The 19,898-nt window shown below is 47.3% G+C and overlaps 1 protein-coding gene across 1 annotated transcript in view; it reads right to left on the bottom strand.

Annotated features, from left to right (window-relative positions):
• hecw1a (HECT, C2 and WW domain containing E3 ubiquitin protein ligase 1a) overlaps positions 1-19,898 on the bottom strand; it is a gene marked incomplete at both ends in the record, with an annotated part of 63,924 nt that overhangs the window by 18,874 nt on the left and 25,152 nt on the right. The window contains 12 exons of the mRNA XM_079234337.1: positions 658-754; positions 847-952; positions 1,197-1,331; positions 2,870-3,055; positions 3,764-3,870; positions 3,951-4,054; positions 4,836-4,989; positions 8,336-8,428; positions 11,282-11,858; positions 13,372-14,339; positions 15,818-15,918; positions 16,137-16,279. Coding sequence (XP_079090463.1) covers positions 658-754; positions 847-952; positions 1,197-1,331; positions 2,870-3,055; positions 3,764-3,870; positions 3,951-4,054; positions 4,836-4,989; positions 8,336-8,428; positions 11,282-11,858; positions 13,372-14,339; positions 15,818-15,918; positions 16,137-16,279 — 2,771 coding nt within the window. The remainder of the gene's footprint in view (positions 1-657; positions 755-846; positions 953-1,196; positions 1,332-2,869; positions 3,056-3,763; positions 3,871-3,950; positions 4,055-4,835; positions 4,990-8,335; positions 8,429-11,281; positions 11,859-13,371; positions 14,340-15,817; positions 15,919-16,136; positions 16,280-19,898) is intronic.

Raw genomic sequence — 19,898 nt, 5'->3', positions numbered from 1 at the left:
TCTCCCGTGGGGACACAGGAGGGACGTCGTACGCTGTCGACACCAAGAGACCCAGACTACAACATGACCTAAATCATTGTCACCTCGTGTGTTTTCCCGCCTTTTCACGGCTGCTTCAGACCTCAACGTCTGTGGATTTGAGTCCTGATCCACTTCACACCTGGTGGGTGTACTGCTGCCTGCAGTGTGGGAGTGGAAGCAATCTGAACACTCGACATGTTCAATATTAATGAACAAGCGAGTGGGCGGGGCTTAAGGGCCCTGCAGACTGAATTTCTCTTTTGAAATGTTTTTTTTTTGTTTATCGCGAGTGAAAAGCCAATAAAAGACGACACCAAGAACAGTGAATACAGGCCAGTTAACACAATGCTGCCAAGGGAGGAGAGATGTGTGTGTGTGTGTGTGTGTGTGTGTTCTAAACAGACCACGGCTCATTGACTGCTCTTCCTCTTTTGCCGCTGGATGTTGGATATGATAATAACACGTCCCAGCAGTCGCTCCGCTGTGAACCAGCCCGACCAATGAGGAGAGGACGCGTTCCCACATGCCGCTATGTGATCTGCGTTCTCAGGAAATGCAACAAGTTCCCCCAGCCGTCCGCCAGGTTGGACCCCGGCAGACGGACTCGCGATTCAACCGATGAAGACAGGAGCAAACCTCAGTGCGTGGTTCCTGCTGAGGCTCGGCTGGCGCTCCTGCAGCATGTCGAAGATGTTGGGCTGTCGGAGGAACGCCACGATCTTATCGTTGTAAGCTGGTGAGAGACGGGAGAGAGAAGCAGTCAGAAGCAGAGCCAGAACAACGGAGTGTGTGACGAGTGTGTGATGAGTGTGTGACGGAGCCTACATGGAGCGCTCAGCTGGGAGTTGTGCTGGCTTCGTATGGCGGCCACCAGGCTGTTTCCGGGTCTGGTCAGCAGAGAAGCGCCCCGACTCCTGGACACGTCCGAGGCCTGAGAACAAACAGCAAACGGGACAACCTTTAGCCTGAGACGCCGCTGCTGCTCAGACACAGCTGTTTTCTACCCGTCATTTATAGATAAAGTCCTTGATTTCTTTATCTTGAGCTCCAGCGCTGTCCACGATGTGCTGTTCTCAGCACATGGTGGAGCTCCGCTCGACGTGTTCCTTGCTACAAACTCGTGGACTTGACCTGTATGTTTCACATGCAACCAGAGAGTGAGTGAGGGTGAGCACCTCCCCGGCGCTGTAGCTGCGGAGCCTCTGCAGGTGCTGCCGGTGAGCCAGGTGTCCGGGCAGCCGGCCGTTCTGCAGAGGGATGCGAGGGTCGATGAAGGTCGTGGCTCGACTGTTGTGGTCCACAAAGAACGACTGGGAGACACAACAAAACGGACTGAAAATGTACCGTATGTACCGCCATACAGTTTCATTTTCATACATTGTATTACTATTATTCATTCAGGGTTCAGACACATTCTGACTAGTGGATTTCATGAATTTTCCATGACTTTAAACCAAATGTCCATTACTAACATTTAGTGAAGTCTGGGTGTAAGCAGTAAAAAGTGAGTAAATGTAGTATTTAAACTAACAATGAGAACACAAAGCATACAGTAAACCTTAAATGACACAAATGAATGAGACAATAGTTTGATTAAAGAATAAACATTTATATAGATGCCTGCTTATATTTTGAGTCTTTCTTTTAAAAGCATATTCATTATTTCAAACTCGGCGTAAATGAACGTCATGAACACATGAATATAACACATTTACATGACTTTTATTAAACCTTTGGGATTACATTTTTAAATAACCATTTTAAAATTCCACGACTCTTCCAGATTTTCCATGAGCGTAAGAAGAACCCTTGTGATGGGAAAATATGTATATGCTGTATTTTAATATACATTCATTGATTGAACATGGGTTTAATAATGTGTATGTTGAGATAATGAGTAACTACAAGTAAGACGTGAAAAGACTGATAACATAGCTGATAAGAACTCTAAGATGCTGATTATCTGGTAAAAGGACGTTCAAAGGTATATATATATATATATATATGTATATATATATATATATATATATATATACATATATATATATATATATATCGCTCTTAATCGATTGACAAATATGCTGATGTAAGGACGCCGTCATCTTCCTATACGTGATCTGATGTATGTGGAGACAGTGGATTGGTTGGAAATATACTATATAAATATATATAAATATACTATAGATGGATCACAGTACAAGACACGTGGAAGACGTTCAATGTACATGGAGACGTGGAACACACAGTTCAATGCATATCACATGTGGGGGAGTGGGAACCAATGAGAGATGAGATGGGTCTTAAAAGGATGGTCATTTGAAAAGTATATAACTGACTGTCAAATTGATGTGTGGTTGAAAAACCCTGACAGACATCGATGATTCGTGGCTGTTAAGGTTTCTCCCTGCTTGCACAAGCATGAATAAACGAACGGAGCCATTTAGTTTTGACCGGAGAAACTCTGTTTGTCTGTTTGTCATATTTTGATTGAAACCTTTGAACTCTCCTCCCGAGACGTAGAATTATTTCCATTACACCCTGATCTTGATCACCCTTGCATCTTGAGGGGAGGTCATGCGCTCCGTCGTGTTGTGTGCACATCTTGTGTTTGTTAAATGAAAAGTTAAAGACAGACAGACTTGCTCTTTAAACATCACAGGCCCTCTCACCTACGTTGCATTGAGAGTGTCTTCACCTTCCAGTGAGTCTACGGTACACATGCTGGACTCTGACCCTCTGGGTTCATGCTGCAGGAACCAACACGACACAGAGCTGAAGTACAGCCCAGTGTCTGGAAGCGAACCGCCGGCCCTCCAGAGCAGCGTCCTGCTACACACGTGAGACCCACCTTGCCCTGGGGGTCGGTCTTGAGCTCCCAGCCTCTCGGCAGCTCCAGCTGAGTGTCTGCGAACCGGTTGAGGAACACCACCAGGTCCCGGTTGTGTTGGTAGCGCTCAAAGTTCCTGGCGTCGCGGCGCACCTTCAGGATCATGTGCTTCACACAGCTGCTGCTGGTGAACATCCGGTAGGCCGCCTGGACAGAGCACAGGGACAGCTCATGGAAATGAATCAGTTCTCCTGGTGGGCAACCATTTAATACACATTACACAGCTAACCCGAGCAGCCACGACCTCCTCTGTCCAGCACATTGCATTGTTTTATTACCTGTGGACATGTTGCAGGAATAGATCTCTAACTCTTCCACTTGGATACAAGTTGTGACATCTGAGAGCTGCTGAACAGCAATGCTTTCAATTCAAGATACCATTTCATTCATTTTAAAGGAATAGTAAATAATCTAAATTATTCTTCCTGTCAAAATCTCTTTAAAAAAGGTTCTGAAAATGCATAAGGTTATGTTGTTAAAAGTGATTAAAACAGGAGGAAATGTGTCTTTGTTTGGGACTATTTTCTGCTGCGGATGAGTCTGAAGGGGGCAGCAGCACGGTGTGTGTGGGAGTCTAAATAAACCACAGTGTGTGTGTTCATGGTGACACAGGAACATGTGAGGAGGGCAACATGGTTTTCATAGTTTTTGAAAAGGAGCTCTCTGACACAGAAGGAGAAGACGTCTCTCTTTGAGGCTGTATATAGAAAGAGAAGGGAAGCATTGCATAATGATAAACTGGGCTAACACATAAATAATGAATAATAAATTTACTGTATCCACTGCATCTGTCCTGCAGCAATACCCACCGCTGTGAGCACACTACACTGTACGTGGGTGGATGTGTAGACTCACATAGTTACTGTGCAACACAGTGAAGAACTCCGGGTGTGTGATGAACTTGACGGCAGGGGATTGGAGGAGATGGCTGATCTTCTGGTGATTGACGGGGGAGGCGGGGCCTGCAGACAGAAGAGAGGTGACACCCTCAGGTCAGTGGTCCACAACCCTAAACCCTGTGTCTCTGCAGCCGGCGCCGTACCGGTCTGAGGCGCATCACAGTCGGTCTCCGCGCTGCCGCTCCGCTCCAGCCGGGGACTCCCGCCCTCCTCCTCTGTGGCCATGGTCCTCTGGATGTTCTGGTACCTGCACACACAACAAGTCATCCTCTAACACAGGAGGAAGAACACGGAACGCTCTGGCTTGTGAAGTACTTCAGGGCGATCTGCACAGAGACATGTCTCGGTTGGTGAGGCTCATGTCTGCTCTTGTCAGCCTAATGCCTCCGTAGGACCAGAACTCTGCTGACTCCTCCCTCATGGCCTGCTTCAGCTCACCGCTAGTGCTTGACTTCAACATAATCAAAACAAACAGGTATATACATATACCTGTTTGTTATCTCTCTCTCTCTCTCTCTCAATATATATATATATATATATATATATATATATATATATATATATATATATATTGTAATGAGCAACAACAAGATCCTTGTCACAACATGAACATATTTTCCATGATATAGTGACATATTTTTCTATTTCCTTTGTTTCGCAAGAAACGTTTTCTGATGAAAATAGTTTTGTCTCCTGCGTTTATGACTTGTGAGCAAATGGAACAAAAGGTTTGTTATCGTCTGTGAAACAGGAAGGAACCAAAAGCTTCTGCCAGGAGGACTTTTCTAAATGTGTGTTGTTGTAACACTGGTGACGGCCACAGAGCCTCGAGTTCACTTTGGTTCCCTCCGTCTCCACAGAGAACAGCACCTGGTTCTCTTCAGTCTCCAGTTGGCTCAACATTACCCCATGCATCTCATTAAAGACGTGCAGTTATAACATGATGCATTGGCATGTTGGAACAACCTAACCATGTAGTTTCAGGGAGGAAGAGGCGTGTTTAGCAGCATGCTGACTAGCGGCCTGACCTCCGGTTGAGCTGCTCCATCTGCTGCGTGGATCCGGAGCGCGGGATGCCGTGCTCACACTTGCTGCTGTGCAGCGGCCTCTGCCAGGTCGTGGTCCGGTTCACGTGGTCCACGTAGAAGACTCTGCCGTGGCTGTCGATGCGAGCTTCCCAGTCTGTGGCAACAACAGGGGGTCAGACATTATGGGATGTTCTGATGGTCTCTCTTCGATCCCGTCACGGGGAGTCGGAGGCAAACCCTTTCCTGAATGTCATGAAGCCTGAAGACAAGCAGCTCGAGATGTTAACATTCAAAGCGCCTTTTACTTTTTAGTGACCGTTTCTTTTCTGAAGCTTCTTCCTGATCTGCTCACACAATAAGGCGCATTGCAGTATTTGTATCAACTAAAAACTCAGAAGTTAAATAAACTACAGGAAACAGCACCTAGGTTCTCCCTTTGATATGCACTCACTCTAAATCCCTCACGGATATTTTCCAAAATCTTTGAGCTTTTGACCGCCAGCCACTCACAGACTGACTTTCTACTTTCACTTTCCCACGACTTTGATGCCGTGAGCTCGTCATTAGACCAAGACCGGGTGGATAACTAATCCCTTCATGCATGGGCTGATGCCTGCAGGGCTCCCAGGTCCTTTCTGGACAGCTGATTGGTGGAAGCATCCAAGGCTACGGAGCAAATGGTGAGAGGATAATAAGCTCATCTCCAAATCTCAAGCTGCAAATCAAACTGTCACAGCGTCAGGTCAGTGTGGTGCAACACAGCGTCTCCTTTAAAGAAAGAAAATGTTCCAAAAACAAGTGAGTCCGTCTGGTTTTCATCCAAAATCTGATTATCAAGCCATTGTGGAACATTCTGGCAACACAACACAGACGTGTCATCGCCTGACTACGTTGTTAACTTGTATCCAGCAGACACAGCAGAAGCAGCCGGATATGATCAGGGCGATGAATTGAAGTGTTTAAACCTTCATATATGAATGGAATTATCATTTTCACAGAGCCATGGCATAATGTCTGCCAACAATATATGTGGCAGACATTACAAAATAAACCCCCCCTTGTTCCAGCCATTCTGTATGAATAAAGCAGGAGCTGTTTGTCCTTCATCCGACACGTTGGTGATTATTTTGACACGTTTCTCTTCGCTGTGGTTCTGCTCTGCCGAGGTGCAAAATACAACAAACTAACACTTAAACAGCGGCCAGTAAAAAGCTAAAGTCTGTCTCTCAGCCCGTCTCCTTGTATTCACAAAAGTAAACGATCAATCAGCTGATTGATACCACCATCAACACCATGTGACTCCATTGCCGTTAGTGACCAAAAAGAGGTGTACAAGACATAACCCTGTCTATACCTGGCTCACATAGTGTATGAATGGAGGCCAGAAACAGAAGCAGGGTATTGGCCTCTGACGTTAGCGGCTGCTTAGCATAGCTGTACCTCCACAGCACTGTGTCAGCGCTACAGAAAGGTCTGGCCCACACATTATCCCTCCAGTCTGGGGAAAACACTCTTTGTATTTCTTTCAACCATTCCCAATCGTCTTGTGCGCCGCTCAGCCCGAGATGCAGCGATGGAGCCCAAGACAGACAGCAGAAGGGAGGAGGACGCCGGCGGCCAATGTGAGGCCAATACCCACAGTCTGCATCCGCTGAGTCAGAATAGCTGCTGCAACCCCGTCAAGCTGGCAGAGCGAGCACGGAGCCCACACTGCCACTAACTCACTCCCTGAAGACATACGATCGACCTCTTGGAAAAACTAAAAATGTCCAAGAGAAGCAGACAGAAGGTGAAAACAGGTTAAACAGATGAAGACAGAAGCTGAAGTGTAGAGGTGAACCACCACATCACCTGCAGACCATGACATGAAGGAACAACAGGGCTCCTGTAGAGGTCGCTCTTTATTCACTGTTACAATCATTAGGAAGCTAAAGCAGCACGGTCGACTTTCGGTATACCGTCAGTAGCTAGCGTAGCATCGAAGAGCTAACGCTAGTTAATCTCCGCTGATGATAGCGCCACATTTTTACACACAGAAACATAACACTTTATAAACTTATATTTCATTCCAACTTCTCTAGGTAACGTTGTGTAGTATTACACATAGTGTACATGTAGTCCTGCTCCTGCAGGTGGTCTGGGAAGTGTAGTCCTGCTCCTTCAGGTGGTCTGGGTAGTGTAGTCCTGCTCCTGCAGGTGGTCTGGGTAGTGTAGTCCTGCTCCTTCAGGTGGTCTGGGTAGTGTAGTCCTGCTCCTGCAGGTGGTCTGGGTAGTGTAGTCCTGCTCCTTCAGGTGGTCTGGGTAGTGTAGTCCTGCTCCTGCAGGTGGTCTGGGTAGTGTAGTCCTGCTCCTTGTTTTTACATAGATTTCCAATGGAATTTATAGCCGGTGACTCCGCTCAGTCTTTATAGACTCCACTAAGGAGAGTGAGTTCTGATGCACATCATGGCCATGTGGCCCTCAGGGTTTCAAAGAGCAGTAATGGCCTCCATGAAGCGTATCAGAGCCCATGCTTGTCATTTGTCACACAACCGAAAGTAGAAATCCAGAAACGGGGTGGCCGGTACATGCGTGTGAGGGTTGAGAGCCCTTCATGGTCCGGCTTGACCCGACTCACTGCTGGGTCCCAGGTCCTCTTCTCTGTTCCCGTCTCCACTGCAGACAGTTTTGCGAATAAAACAAGTCGCACATGCCATTGCCGTTAGCGTGGCTATTTCAAAGTGAAGTCCTGCTAGTGGCGATTCAGACCGGCTCAGCTTGAGCGCTGGACTGAGGTGCTAATGAAAAACCTTTTGCTGATGAAGACACAAATATAGCAGTTCTAATGTACACAAGGGAACAGCGGTGGGAAAGCAGCCATAGGGACATCTTTGGAACACATGTTTGTTCCATCTTTGAGACATAAGAGGATCCGTAGTGGTGGTTTCCTCCACAGCGGATATTAACCGGTAATGGTGTTGTTTCAGGATGAGTTAAGTGCTGCCAATATTCTCTGTTATTATCCATCCACTCAGCACTTCTGAGCTGGGAAACAAGACGACGATGGCTGCTGTTTGGCGAGCAGCAGTTCCAGTAGCTATGTTCCCCAAAAACCACCAACGGTCTTTCTATCCGTGCATGGATGCAAGGATCCGTGTAACCAGACAGCTAGAGGCGTCATGAGCTATACATCTATGCTCGGAATCTGGACAAACCGAAAACAGACTTTTGTACCACAAAACATGTATTGAGAAAAGTTGCGTGAAAAGGGAAACAGCAGTTCTGGCCTCCGAGTCCAGGTCCAACCGAGAGCCACGAGGCGGGGCCACCTACAGGAGGCGGCTAGGAGGGAGGGGACATGAGATGGCAAACACACGGGAGACGGAATGTGATTGGGACACACACACACACACACACACACACACACACACACACACACACACACAGGACTGAAGCATGCAGCACACTGACGGCAGACCAAGGCGTCGGGATGCGTCTCCAGAGTAAGAGGCGGTGCTTACTTGGAGGTAAGGCCTGGTCAGTGGCAGCAGGGAAATGGTTTAGGTCATGGCTGGGTCGCAGGACTGGAAGATGGCCGACGGGAGGGGAGGAGCCTACGGGACACCAGAGAGACAGGACGGGATAAATGACCGTGAGGCTGGCGGCGGCGGCAGGCTAGGAAATGCTGAGGATGCAATATTATGGATGAACGTACATATTATCTGGTTCCAGGTTCAGACCGTTGCCATGGCAACCGACGTCCAAATCACGGTTCACATGCACATGTTGTTGTATTGGATACGCATCACCCCAAAAAAATCCCCAATTGCCCATGAAATAAGAAATAGTAATCTCACATTATTCATTATGAATCAACATGAATTATCATGTTATTTTGTGTTTTGTGAGTTTATAGTGTCAACAGAAACAAACAGAAATAAGCAATGTAAAGAAATGAGAAAATAAAAATGGTATCCTTCAAGAAGAGCGTACCTAAACTGAAACGATATTGCCTGTTTCAAAACAAATACAAATTAAAATGCAGCCGGACGGTTCAAGTCCCCACACGGACCAGGTACGGAGCACTCCTGAGGTGCCCTTAAGCAAGGCACCAACACCAGCAGCAGCATCCACACCTCTGCATACGCACATGAGAAGTAATTCTATGTGGAAAGAACCCAGCCCCCTGAAAGCATCTATGAAAGCAGCTGTGGAGGCAAAGCCACAGGGAGGTCATGTCCTCTCATCTGCTGCTTCCTGTTCTCCACGGCCGCGAGAAGAGGACCTGCTCGGGTTGGACACACTCAACAGAGTGGTATCTATAGTTGTGGCACAATGCTTTTTGTAGCAGAAGGCTTGTTGAAACTCTTCTTTCTCCCCTGTTGAGAGTCACGTGCAGTGTGCAGTACTGATCGGGCAGCTGCCAGCAGAGAGTGTAATGTTAGGCATAGTTAGCATCATAGCTAGCACCATAGCTAGCACCATAGCTAGCTTCATAGCTAGCATGTCAATATTGTCAAACGACAAAATAAAAGAAGGTTCTATGTCATTCACATTCATTCATCGGCCGATACACCAGTTCAGGTATCGGGACATTGGATCAGTAAACAGTGGATAATTATTATTCTTGTTATAAAGGTATTTTTGGACAAGATGATGGCTTGATACTAATGGGCGACTGTGGCTCAGTGTTGGGGTCAACATTGTCATCCTTCAATCAGAAGATCGGCGGTTCGATCCCCGGCTCCGCTAGCGCACGTCGATGTGTCTTTAGGCAAGACTCTTAACCCCAAATTGCTTCTGCAAGCTGTGCCGGTATAGTAATGTGTGTGAATGTTAGTTAGTGAGCAGGTAGCACCTTAGCTCCTCCCATCAGGGTGTGAATGGGTGAATGATGACGTCGTGTTAAAGCGCTCTGAGGTCGGAAGACTAGAAAAGAGACGTACAAGTTCAAGTCCATTTACCATTCACTGACTATAAATGTTCACTGACTTCAGCATCGAGCTTTAAATCACTCGTGTTTTCAGTTCACGCCCACAAAGCGGATTCAAGCCCAACATTAACCCTCACATCACAAACATCACTCACACAATGACACGCACTCTGCAGAGATCTCTAAATAGCTCAGACTCAGCAGTACTCACTCACGTCCTTACTTAATCTGCTGCACTTTAATGAATAATCAGCATTAAGGATTTACACAGCAGCTACAGTATTTCACACGGCCAGCGTCTGATGCAGACTCAGGTTTGTTAAAGCTCCTCAATGATGTAGTTGAGGAAATTTGGATAAATTTACAATCTGAGGAATAAATTAGCTAAATAAATGTTAGCTCATTTATGAAATTCTGAGAAAGAAAACGTTCAAGTGGAGTATGTTGTGGTGGTGTGCTGATGGGTAAGGAAATGAAAGGACAAACCTGGCACTGTGCTGACTCTATTTTGTGAGTGTGTGAGACCTACTTTTCCATCCCAGTCATAAAACATACACATCCAGTATAAAACACCAGTAGACGTCACGGAGCCGCTCAGACCAGCGCTGCTCAGTGAGTTCCTCTGCTGCAGGTGAGAGTCTTATGTGTGCACATCGCTAATGAGCTGATCCTTTACTACTTATTTCATGTCATGGTTAGTTTGAAATGGAACATCTGTACCAGCGCGACAGGCACAGGTCGTAGCTGGTGCAGATGAGCTCAACACGGTGTGTTAATCAGTACCACTGACACCAGTATGAAGGTCCTGTGGGCCGAGAGGCCGGACACACAGCACGCTACGACACAGATCTACGTTAGCTCTCTACAGATATCGAGCGCCATCTTGTCTTGTTCACTGTGAGCAGCAGCAGCGTTGTCACCGGTCTCTTTAGTCTCCTGATGGAGCGGGAGCTGCTACATTACTTTTAATGGGGAACATCTGTGCAGCAAGTGCTGAGTGCCATTGATGTGGTTTAACAGCTTCAGTAGCTTTACAATGTAAAGTAACGTGGAAGTATGACGTAACGCTCCAGACGATAAGTAAACATGTGGGAAGGGTCCTGACTAAGGAACTGAGAATAAGGAATAAAAGCTTGTCTCTAATATAACGGCTCACTACTTTCATTTCTATTTCTCATGCTGTATGGTTATGGATGTAGTGTGGCACTGGACTAATCACACAAATACATATTATTTAGCAACCTTTTAGCAACTATTCAATATTATTTAGCAACTATTCATTGAACTTCCACATGAATACCTCTCCCTTTATTTTATAGTTGACCCTGATGTCACACTCCATCTCACAATAGTTTCGACCTTAAAATGTAAAGATCCAATTTGTGATTGCTTTAATTTAAAGCGCTCTTTAATTTCAGGAAGTGAAATGAAGTCAGAGGCCAGCGGTCGTAGAAGACCTTCACGTTTCAGCCTGAAGCCAGAATGGAGCTGAGGCTCCAGCAGAGAGCCAATGAGAAGCCGAGTTTGATCTCACCCGTGTGGTTTCCGTCGCTGGGCCCGGCCACCGCCGGCTCCCCGTGCTCTGCTCTCCTGGCCTCCTTCAACCGGCCCGTCCTCCTCTCTCCTCCCGCCCCGCCCGCCTCCTGGCCCTCCGGCGTGTCCCCGGCGTCCGGCACCGACTCGAAGGCGCTCTCCTCGTCCTCGTCTTCGTCCTGGGAGGAGAACACGGTGCTGCCGGAGAGCCTGTTGCTGTCCACCGAGGAGAGGCGGGTGTGGCTGCAGAAGCGGCTCCGCCCCTCGTAGCCCGAGTTGCTGTAGCACGACGTGCTGTAGCAGGAGGTGCTGTAGCAGGAGGTGCTGTAGCAGGAGGTGTCGCAAAACTCACACTCGTTCTCGCCCGGGTGCCTGTGGACGCTCCCGCCGACTCTTCTCCCTCCTCCGGTGCTGGAGTCTCCCTCCTCGCTCTCCAGACAGGAGGGGGAGATCCTCCTGATGGCTGCATGTCCTCCTCCTGCATCGCCCTCCAGGAGCTGGTTGAGCTCAGAGAGACGTTCGATGGAGAGGCTGCGCGGCAGGGAGCGGCGGCAGCAGGGGCCCGGACACTCTGGGACCTGCAGGGACACAAACCTTTAAGCTCACAAGTATGGACGTCATGGAAAGTCATCAGCATCGATTGTCTGAGTCCAACCACTGCACCATTGGAAATATGCTAAAAGTGGACAAAGTAAATCACCACTTCCCAATGACGAAAGGCTGGGGGGTATGGCCAAAAATTCATATCACATTATTTTGTAAGATTCTGGCGGCTTCACGGTATTTCACGGTATTTTTTTCCGAGTAAACACATTCCTTCATTGACGCAGAAAAGGAGCGCCGCCAGCTGTTCTCCGCTCGTTGGCCAACTCACTCGCAACTGTCCAGCAGATGTTTGTACACAGAGTGTGTTCGGAAGCTAAACCTGGAGGGACTTAGGACCCAGGGGAATGTAGGCATGAATGTTCCATATACGTCATACCGGCGGTGCGTAGCCGTAACGACTGTTGTTGCTCTTCGGCAGGCAGCAACCTTTAATGTTCACAGTCACAGCTGAGGGCGCAGCGGTCTGAGCTACTCACGTGTCTGGGTTAGAACTTTAGTCATGGTACATTTAGAAAATTACACCGTCGAACTGCATGCTGGGTAAGGCTCGCCCACTATCATGAAACTCCGTCGCATACCGTATGGAAATTTGAAACCGATGGTACCTTGACGCAGCATCGACAAATAGACCCCAAAACAATTACCACTGATGACGTTTGAAAGCGTGCACACGGAAGTAATAGCTACACTGTTGCTCTAAAAAGGTCGTGACCCCTGCTGGTAACAATGTTCAAAGCATGCTAACTCGTCTTTGGTCGCTAACATGCGCATCAGGTAGCATCTATTGAAAGGCTGTAAAATGGCAGTATGACAGCTAACTTGGGGCGGTGAATTTGATGAAATGTCTGTCTATCAGACCACGAGTAAAACAAGAATTAGCTCGCGCATCCTGCGTTCCCGCCGCTGGGACACTACTTGTGGACGGAGAGTGGACGCCAGCTTCAGATACGGACCGTCGCTGCTGTAGCAACTAAACTTCAGCCAGCGCTAACCCAGAGGAGACACTCTCCTCCAGGCAAAGTACTCTCCTCAAGGCCTGGAGGAGGGCCCTCATTTACTGTCACTATCGTAGCGTTAGCGTGAAAATATGGTGGATTTATTGAGCTTACGTTAGCCTGCTAACTAGCTAACATTGCATTTTTCCAGATATTCAGTCAGTAAAACTAAAACTGACCAGACTTTGTAAGGAGCTCACTGGTGAGTTTATTTGGGTCTGATTACAGGACGTAGATTAGTCTAATCTCAGAAATGGTCTTGCAAGAGTAGATGGAGTTTTGAGCCATTTTTAGCCATGACATTTGGTAAGAAAGGTCAATATTAACACCAGCATTGATGTGTGATCATTTAGTTTACATCTTAACATGTCACAGCGTGCAGTATCACTTCAGGGTGTTATCAGTAATAATTTTGACAGCTCCTTGTCATACAGTACCTTGAGTACAGTGTTTGGCGACACCACCCACCTCGGTCCATAACTGTCCATACCTGAGAGGGAGACTGGGTTGTATCCTCCTCCTCCTCCTCCTCCTCCTCCTCCTCCTCCTCCTTGGAGGCTTTCAGTGTTGGCGATGTGGAGCTGGTGTCTCGGTTGCTCGTGTTCTCTCCCTCCCCGGTGTCCTCCTCCTCCTGGCTCAGGGTTCTGCGGTTCTGGGCCGAGGGGAGGCTGTGGAGGAGGTGGTGGATCCGGATGTAGTGGGACCGGGGCGTCTCCGGCTCGCCGCAGGCCGACGCGATCACCGTCTCCAGCTCTGACACCGGGAGGGAGCAGGGGCGGTTCTTGCGGCGCGAGGGAGTGTGGGAGTTGTAGTTTGAGAAGACGGACTGGCAGGCGCAGGGGCCGCCGCCTCGGTCCTCTCCCTCTGTCAGCTCCTGCGGGGGCCCTTCAGCTTGCTCCTCCGGGGAGGAGCCGTCTCTCTCGGTGGGGGCCTCCATAGAAACGCCCCCACTGCTCGCTGATTTTATTACAGGAAGGTCAGAGTCTGGCTTTGGCTGTGTTTCCTCCCCAGCCTGCTCTTCTTCTTCTACTGTCGCCTCATCCTCAGCTTGTGGCGAAGACTCTGCTCCTTGCTCCTCCCCCTCCACCTCCTCCACCTCCTTTCCACTGCTCTCCTCCTGCTGTTCAGCCGGGGCCGCCTCCTCCTGCTCCACCTGTGGCTCCGCAGACGGGGGCCCCTCCCTCACCGTGCTCTCCTCCTCCTCCTCCGGAGCTTCTCGCTCCCCCGGCGTGGCCTCGGGCTCCTCCGTCTCGGCAGGAAGGGGCTCCTCCGGTCGGGGGGCTTCCGCTGCGGAGGCCGGCGCCGCCGAGGCCTCGGGGTCGTGGGGGTCGTCCAGCGGGAGGTCGGGCATGTCGGGTCCCACGCTTAGCGTGTCATCGTCGGGGGCGTCGGCGGCGTGGCTGTCGTTAACCCCCTCCGGACCGGCTGCCTCCATGAGCAGGGAGATCTCCTCGTCATCTGAGGACACACGGAGAGGTTGTTGCCGTTAAATGGCTGCTGTTCATAGGGCATATATGGATATAGATGGACAAAATGGACCAAATATATGTCAAAATAAGGACATTGGCAGGTGACTCAGTATCTCTTAAAATGACAAGCACTATGTTTCACCAAGATGCAACCACATTTAAATCAGTTAAAGAAACCCTGTGAATAGAACTCTTTGAATATATTTTGTATTATATTTCTGTTTGTTGGACACGATTGACTGACAATGTTGTTGAAGTGTTGCATGGTTGTTTTGATTGTTTTGTTTTCTTATTTTTACTTATTTACCTGCTTAAACTTTTTTTTATTTTAATGTTCTCTCCTTATGGCCCTACTTGGCCAGATGCACGGTTCATTTCTTATATTCTTTCTTACTTTTGAAGGTTGTATTTCTTGTTAAACTGTAAAAATACCTAAATAAAATATCAATTTCAGAAATGGCTGCTGCTCATCATATTCTTGACACTCGAGACATGCACTAGTGTGTCCTGCTTTTAAAAGAGTATTACTTTTCAAAGCCGGGTGCGTACATCACCCACAATGCAACACAACCGCCGACAGTTTGGCCCGGGATTCCGGTGTGTGATGCACAGCGGGACACAGGAGGGAGGTGAGCTCACTTCTGTCTGACTGCACACCTCCGGATTAGTTTCCATCTCATACTTGAAGTCTTCAGAGGACAGCGGGTCAGTTCAGGACATTTATCAGACTTCAGCTCCCTCTGAAGTCACTAACGGCTCACAGTCACTCACATATGCAGCAGAGCTCCTCCACTCTGATGTCTTTTCCCTTTAAAACAAGACGACGTCTGCTACCGTGTCGCCTGCACTTCTCCCCTCTCTCTGCGTGGCGCTGAATGCAGGTGTCACACAAACCCCCCAAAACATTTGCATGGCAAATGAATAAATCATATGCATGAATTACAGATCTGTGCTCTTGAATTATTAATTACCTCGGCAGCATGGCGTTGAGGAGCGAGGGATTGTTCAGACTGTGGGGCCATGGACAAATCAAATGAGCTCACATTCATTACAGTTTGGTCTTGAAAACGGACTCAAACTAATTTAAACAACCTTGTTTTATCTTTGACGTCCCTTAAAGAAGCCGTCGCCTGTCAACGCTGTGTTCAACGCTGTTATGCTCACAACTTCTTGATTTAGGGGACAATATAGTAACGCAGGTGAGGGTCCTGGGACAGAGGATGTCATATGCTGTACAGACTGTAAAGCCCTTTGTGATTATGGGCTGTACAAAATAAAACTACTTGAATTGAATTCATGATCATTCAACTGATAACTCCTAAATATTTAGATAAATGATTATAACTATTGTTTCTGCTATTATTTTGATCATGTGCCTTGTTTTTTGAGGTCTTATTTTGTCAGGGACTGTTCTGTTGTGTTGATGATGTGAATATCATTGTCTGGATGGCCTCATGCCTGATGTACCTGGGTGAATAGAGGAGGTCATCTCGAAGCGGAACTGCAGCTGACCGCAGACGTGATCCGTCGGCAGCCTGCGCCCCAGAGAGTAGCTCACGACCCGGTCCCTGTGGCCAGGAGACAGAGAGGGGCGGGGAAAAGAGTGAGAAGGAAACATGGGAGAATTTAAATATGGCTACTGAGATGAGAGCTAAATCAGATGTCCATGAGAGGTGGAAACTGCCCTCCGTCTCATCCTCTGTGTGTGGGAAAGCTTCCAGCGCTCCAGCAGGACTCGTCATACATGTTGCTGCATTCCTGCGTGTGCTGTGGTGTTTGCCGTTACCCAATGGCGTGTTTCTCCAGCAGCCTCTGGACGGGGACGCCGAGCTTCCCGAGGAAACGCTTGATGATCGGCCGACTCTTGGCAAACTTGTCCTTCACCTCGATCTCCAGGACGTCGGTGGGCAGAGACACGAAGGTGAACCTCTGGAGAAAGAAGCAGAGGAGAGAGTTTTCTATGAAAGATACTGCAGCCGGGACTGTGTGACAAGGAAAGGTATCCACTACAAGGAAGAATGTATCCGGAGAACGTTCAAACAAGAGATGTCTTTCACTACACAAGCTTTTTTTGGAAAACGTCACAAAAAAACGAAATGTGTGTTTCCATCAACTGGTTTCGAGCAAATAAACTCTGCCACAGCGTGTGCTACGTGCTATGTGTTACGTGTTATGTGCTACGTGCTATGTGCTACGTGTTACGTGCTATGTGTTATGTGTTATGTGCTACGTGTTACGTGTTACATGCTATGTGCTACGTGCTATGTGTTACGTGTTATGTGCTATGTGCTATGTGCTACGTGTTACGTGCTATGTGTTATGTGTTATGTGCTATGTGCTACGTGTTACGTGTTACATGCTATGTGCTACGTGCTATGTGTTATGTGCTATGTGCTACGTGCTATGTGCTGTGTGTTATGTGTTATGTGCTATGTGTTATGTGCTACGTGTTATGTGCTACGTGTTATGTGCTACGTGTTATGTGCTATGTGTAATGTGCTGTGTGTTATGTGCTATGTGCTACGTGTTATGTGCTATGTGTTATGTGCTACGTGCTATGTGCTATGTGTTATGTGCTACGTGCTATGTGCTATGTGTTATGTGCTACGTGCTATGTGTTATGTACTATGTGTTATGTGTTATGTGTTATGTGCTACGTGCTATGTTCTATGTGTTATGTGCTACGTGCTATGTGTTATGTGCTATGTGTTATGTGCTACGTGTTATGTGTTATGTGCTACGTTTTATGTGCTATGTGTAATGTGCTGTGTGTTATGTGTTATGTGCTACGTGCTATGTGTTATGTGCTATGTGTTATGTGTTATGTGCTATATGCTATGTGATATGTGTTATGTGTTATGTGCTATGTGTTATGTGCTACGTGCTATGTGTTATGTGCTATGTGTTATGTGTTATGTGCTATATGCTATGTGATATGTGCTATGTGTTATGTGCTGTGTGCTGTGTGCTGTGTTGTGTGTTGTGTGCTACGTGTTACGTGTTACGTGCTATGTGATATGTGTTATGTGTGCTGTGTGTTGTGTTGTGTGCTACGTGTTATGTGCTGTGTGTTATGTGCTGTGTGTTATGTGCTATGTGTTATGTGCTATGTGTTATGTATTGTGTGCTATGTGTTGTGTGCTACTTGTTACGTGTTGTGTTATTGTTGCATAGCGAACTATGTTAGTTCAAATCCAGTTGTAATGTCCTAAATCCTGCTGGAAGCCATCTTGAACTGAGGGATGTAAAAACAGCCACAGTGACAGAATACATCAGTCAAGCGACAAGAAGAAAAACGGAACTTCTTGAGCCATAATCTTCCCCTGACCTTAACCAAGACTGTTAACCAACATATCAACAGACGAAAGGGACCAGATAGATCCACTGTAGCCAAACATAACTCAATTAACACAATTATGAAGAATCATTTAACCCTGCTTCATGAAGGGCTTATTCTTCTTTCTCCAAGCCAATTAGAGATGTATGTGGTTTTAGTTTGGATGAATTAAATAATCTCTTGCCCCCTTCCTCTTCTCAGCGGGGGTCTGACCAAGCTTCTTAAACATCACTTCAGAGCCTGCAACTCTAACTCCAAATCCTCCAAAGCTTTTTGCATTCCTCCCAAAACAAAACTCAGAGTTGACCACTGAGCGATGAGACATCGTGTCATCCAGATCCTCAATACTTGTTAATCGCCTTCAAAAATAGACAGTGTATTGGTGAATATTATGAACGATCCCTCTATCCTTGTCTCCACTTCATGACTTCCCCCAACAGCTACACAGTTTATAGCAGGGGTGGGCAAACTTTTTGGCTCAGGGGCCACATTGAATAAAACAAATTGACAGACGGGCCGGGCCAGTATCAGATGGATGGAGAGTGTTTGTGTGAACCTGTCACGGGAGGACAATGTTTAGGACCCAAATGCAGACCACATGAGAGTATGAGTATCTGGTAAAACAGATCACTGGAGCCAAAGGGAAGGTGGGGAGCCTGTGGTCCGCCACAGGGGGTGCTGGGCGGTGTGAGACCCGTGGCTCTACACTGGAGGACGGCGAGGCCGGCAGGGGGCGGTGTGAGAATATAACGTACATGACTTTTGTTCAACTCGCTGGTTAAATCTTCATCAATTTGTTCTACACGCCGAGTCACTGTTCTGCGTGATAAACTCAATTTTTCAAATATGTTTTTGCTCTCTGGACATAAGAGACCTGCTGTTTCTACCATACATTCTTTCAAAAACTCTCCTTCAGAGAAAGGCTTGCTGGCTTTTGCTAATTTGAATGCTAGCAAAAAACTTGCCTTGGTGCTTGATTCTTGTATAGCAGTTTGGCGGAGAAAAACATTTTGCTGACTCTTTAAATTGGCTGCCAACCTCTTAGCAGTAGCCGCCCGTTCTGTCGTTGACTGTTGGCTAGCATAGTTAGCATGCTTGGCGGAAAAGTGGCGGCTAATATTGTATTCTTTGAATACTGCAATGGTTTCTTGGCAAATAAGACATACTGCCTCTGATCGTACTTCGGTGAAAACATACTTAGCAGTCCACTCATTAAAGACTCTGCACTCACTGTGGACTTTTCTTTTCTTGGGTCCACTCATTGTGACAGAAGGGATCACTGCAGGAGGCTGACAGACAGAACCCTGTATGTCACGTGACATGAGCGCGCAGGGTGGAGTGTGGTTAGTTATGTTAGTTATACTGAGGAAACATACTCTGCATGCAGCTGTCAGATTATTTTACAACTCTAAACCTGTTGGAGTACAAACCTTGTCTCCGGCGACAGAAAGTGATTCATATTACCGTAATGCTTCTAAAGTTAACGCTTTACGACATCATTAAAAAGGATTCTGACCGCTAAGAAGTGGAGCTTTTCAGTGTTTTGCGGTATATTACGGTAATATAAAAATAAAAAAGTGTGGCCTTGTCTGTGGGATCAGTGGGGGAGGGGTGGGATGGACCAGCAGCACAGCAAGTGTTGTGTGTCGCTCTAGTCCAGCAGAACTCGGCAGGCAGCGGTCCGCACGGCGCTACAGACTGCTGGAACGCCTCTCTGCTCCCGACTTGATTTTCCCAAAGCACGATGACCACAACAGACCAGCGTTGATGTTTCTTCATGCTTATCTTTCTTCATATTTATTGCACAGAGCTCTTTTAGGCTTTTCGTGTGTGTGTTCTTCTGCAGCAGAGCCGTGTGCGCAGCAGAAGGCATTACAGCGGTCTTTCTGCTGCAGCAGAACACACACACAAAGCCTAAAAGAGGCTGTGCAATAAATAAGCATGAAGAAACATCAACGCTGGTCTGTTGTGGTCATCGTGCTTCAGGAAACTGAACTTGGGAACGGAGAAGCGCTACAGCGGTCTTTACTATAACTTTTTTTTTTTTTTAATGTTATAATAATTATAATACTCGGCAGGCCGGCTTAAAATGCCCCGCGGGCCGGATCCGGCTGGTTTGAGAAGTGACTGCTGGATGCTGAGGCAGACAACATATGGGTGCAACATCAGATTATTGCTTTCAAAGGGAAACTAGAATTACCGCCTTTCACT

The sequence above is a fragment of the Taurulus bubalis genome (genome assembly GCF_910589615.1).
Source record: "Taurulus bubalis genome assembly, chromosome: 18".
NCBI classification, from domain to species: domain Eukaryota; kingdom Metazoa; phylum Chordata; class Actinopteri; order Perciformes; family Cottidae; genus Taurulus; species Taurulus bubalis.
This window is presented reverse-complemented; position numbering and strand designations above follow the sequence as displayed.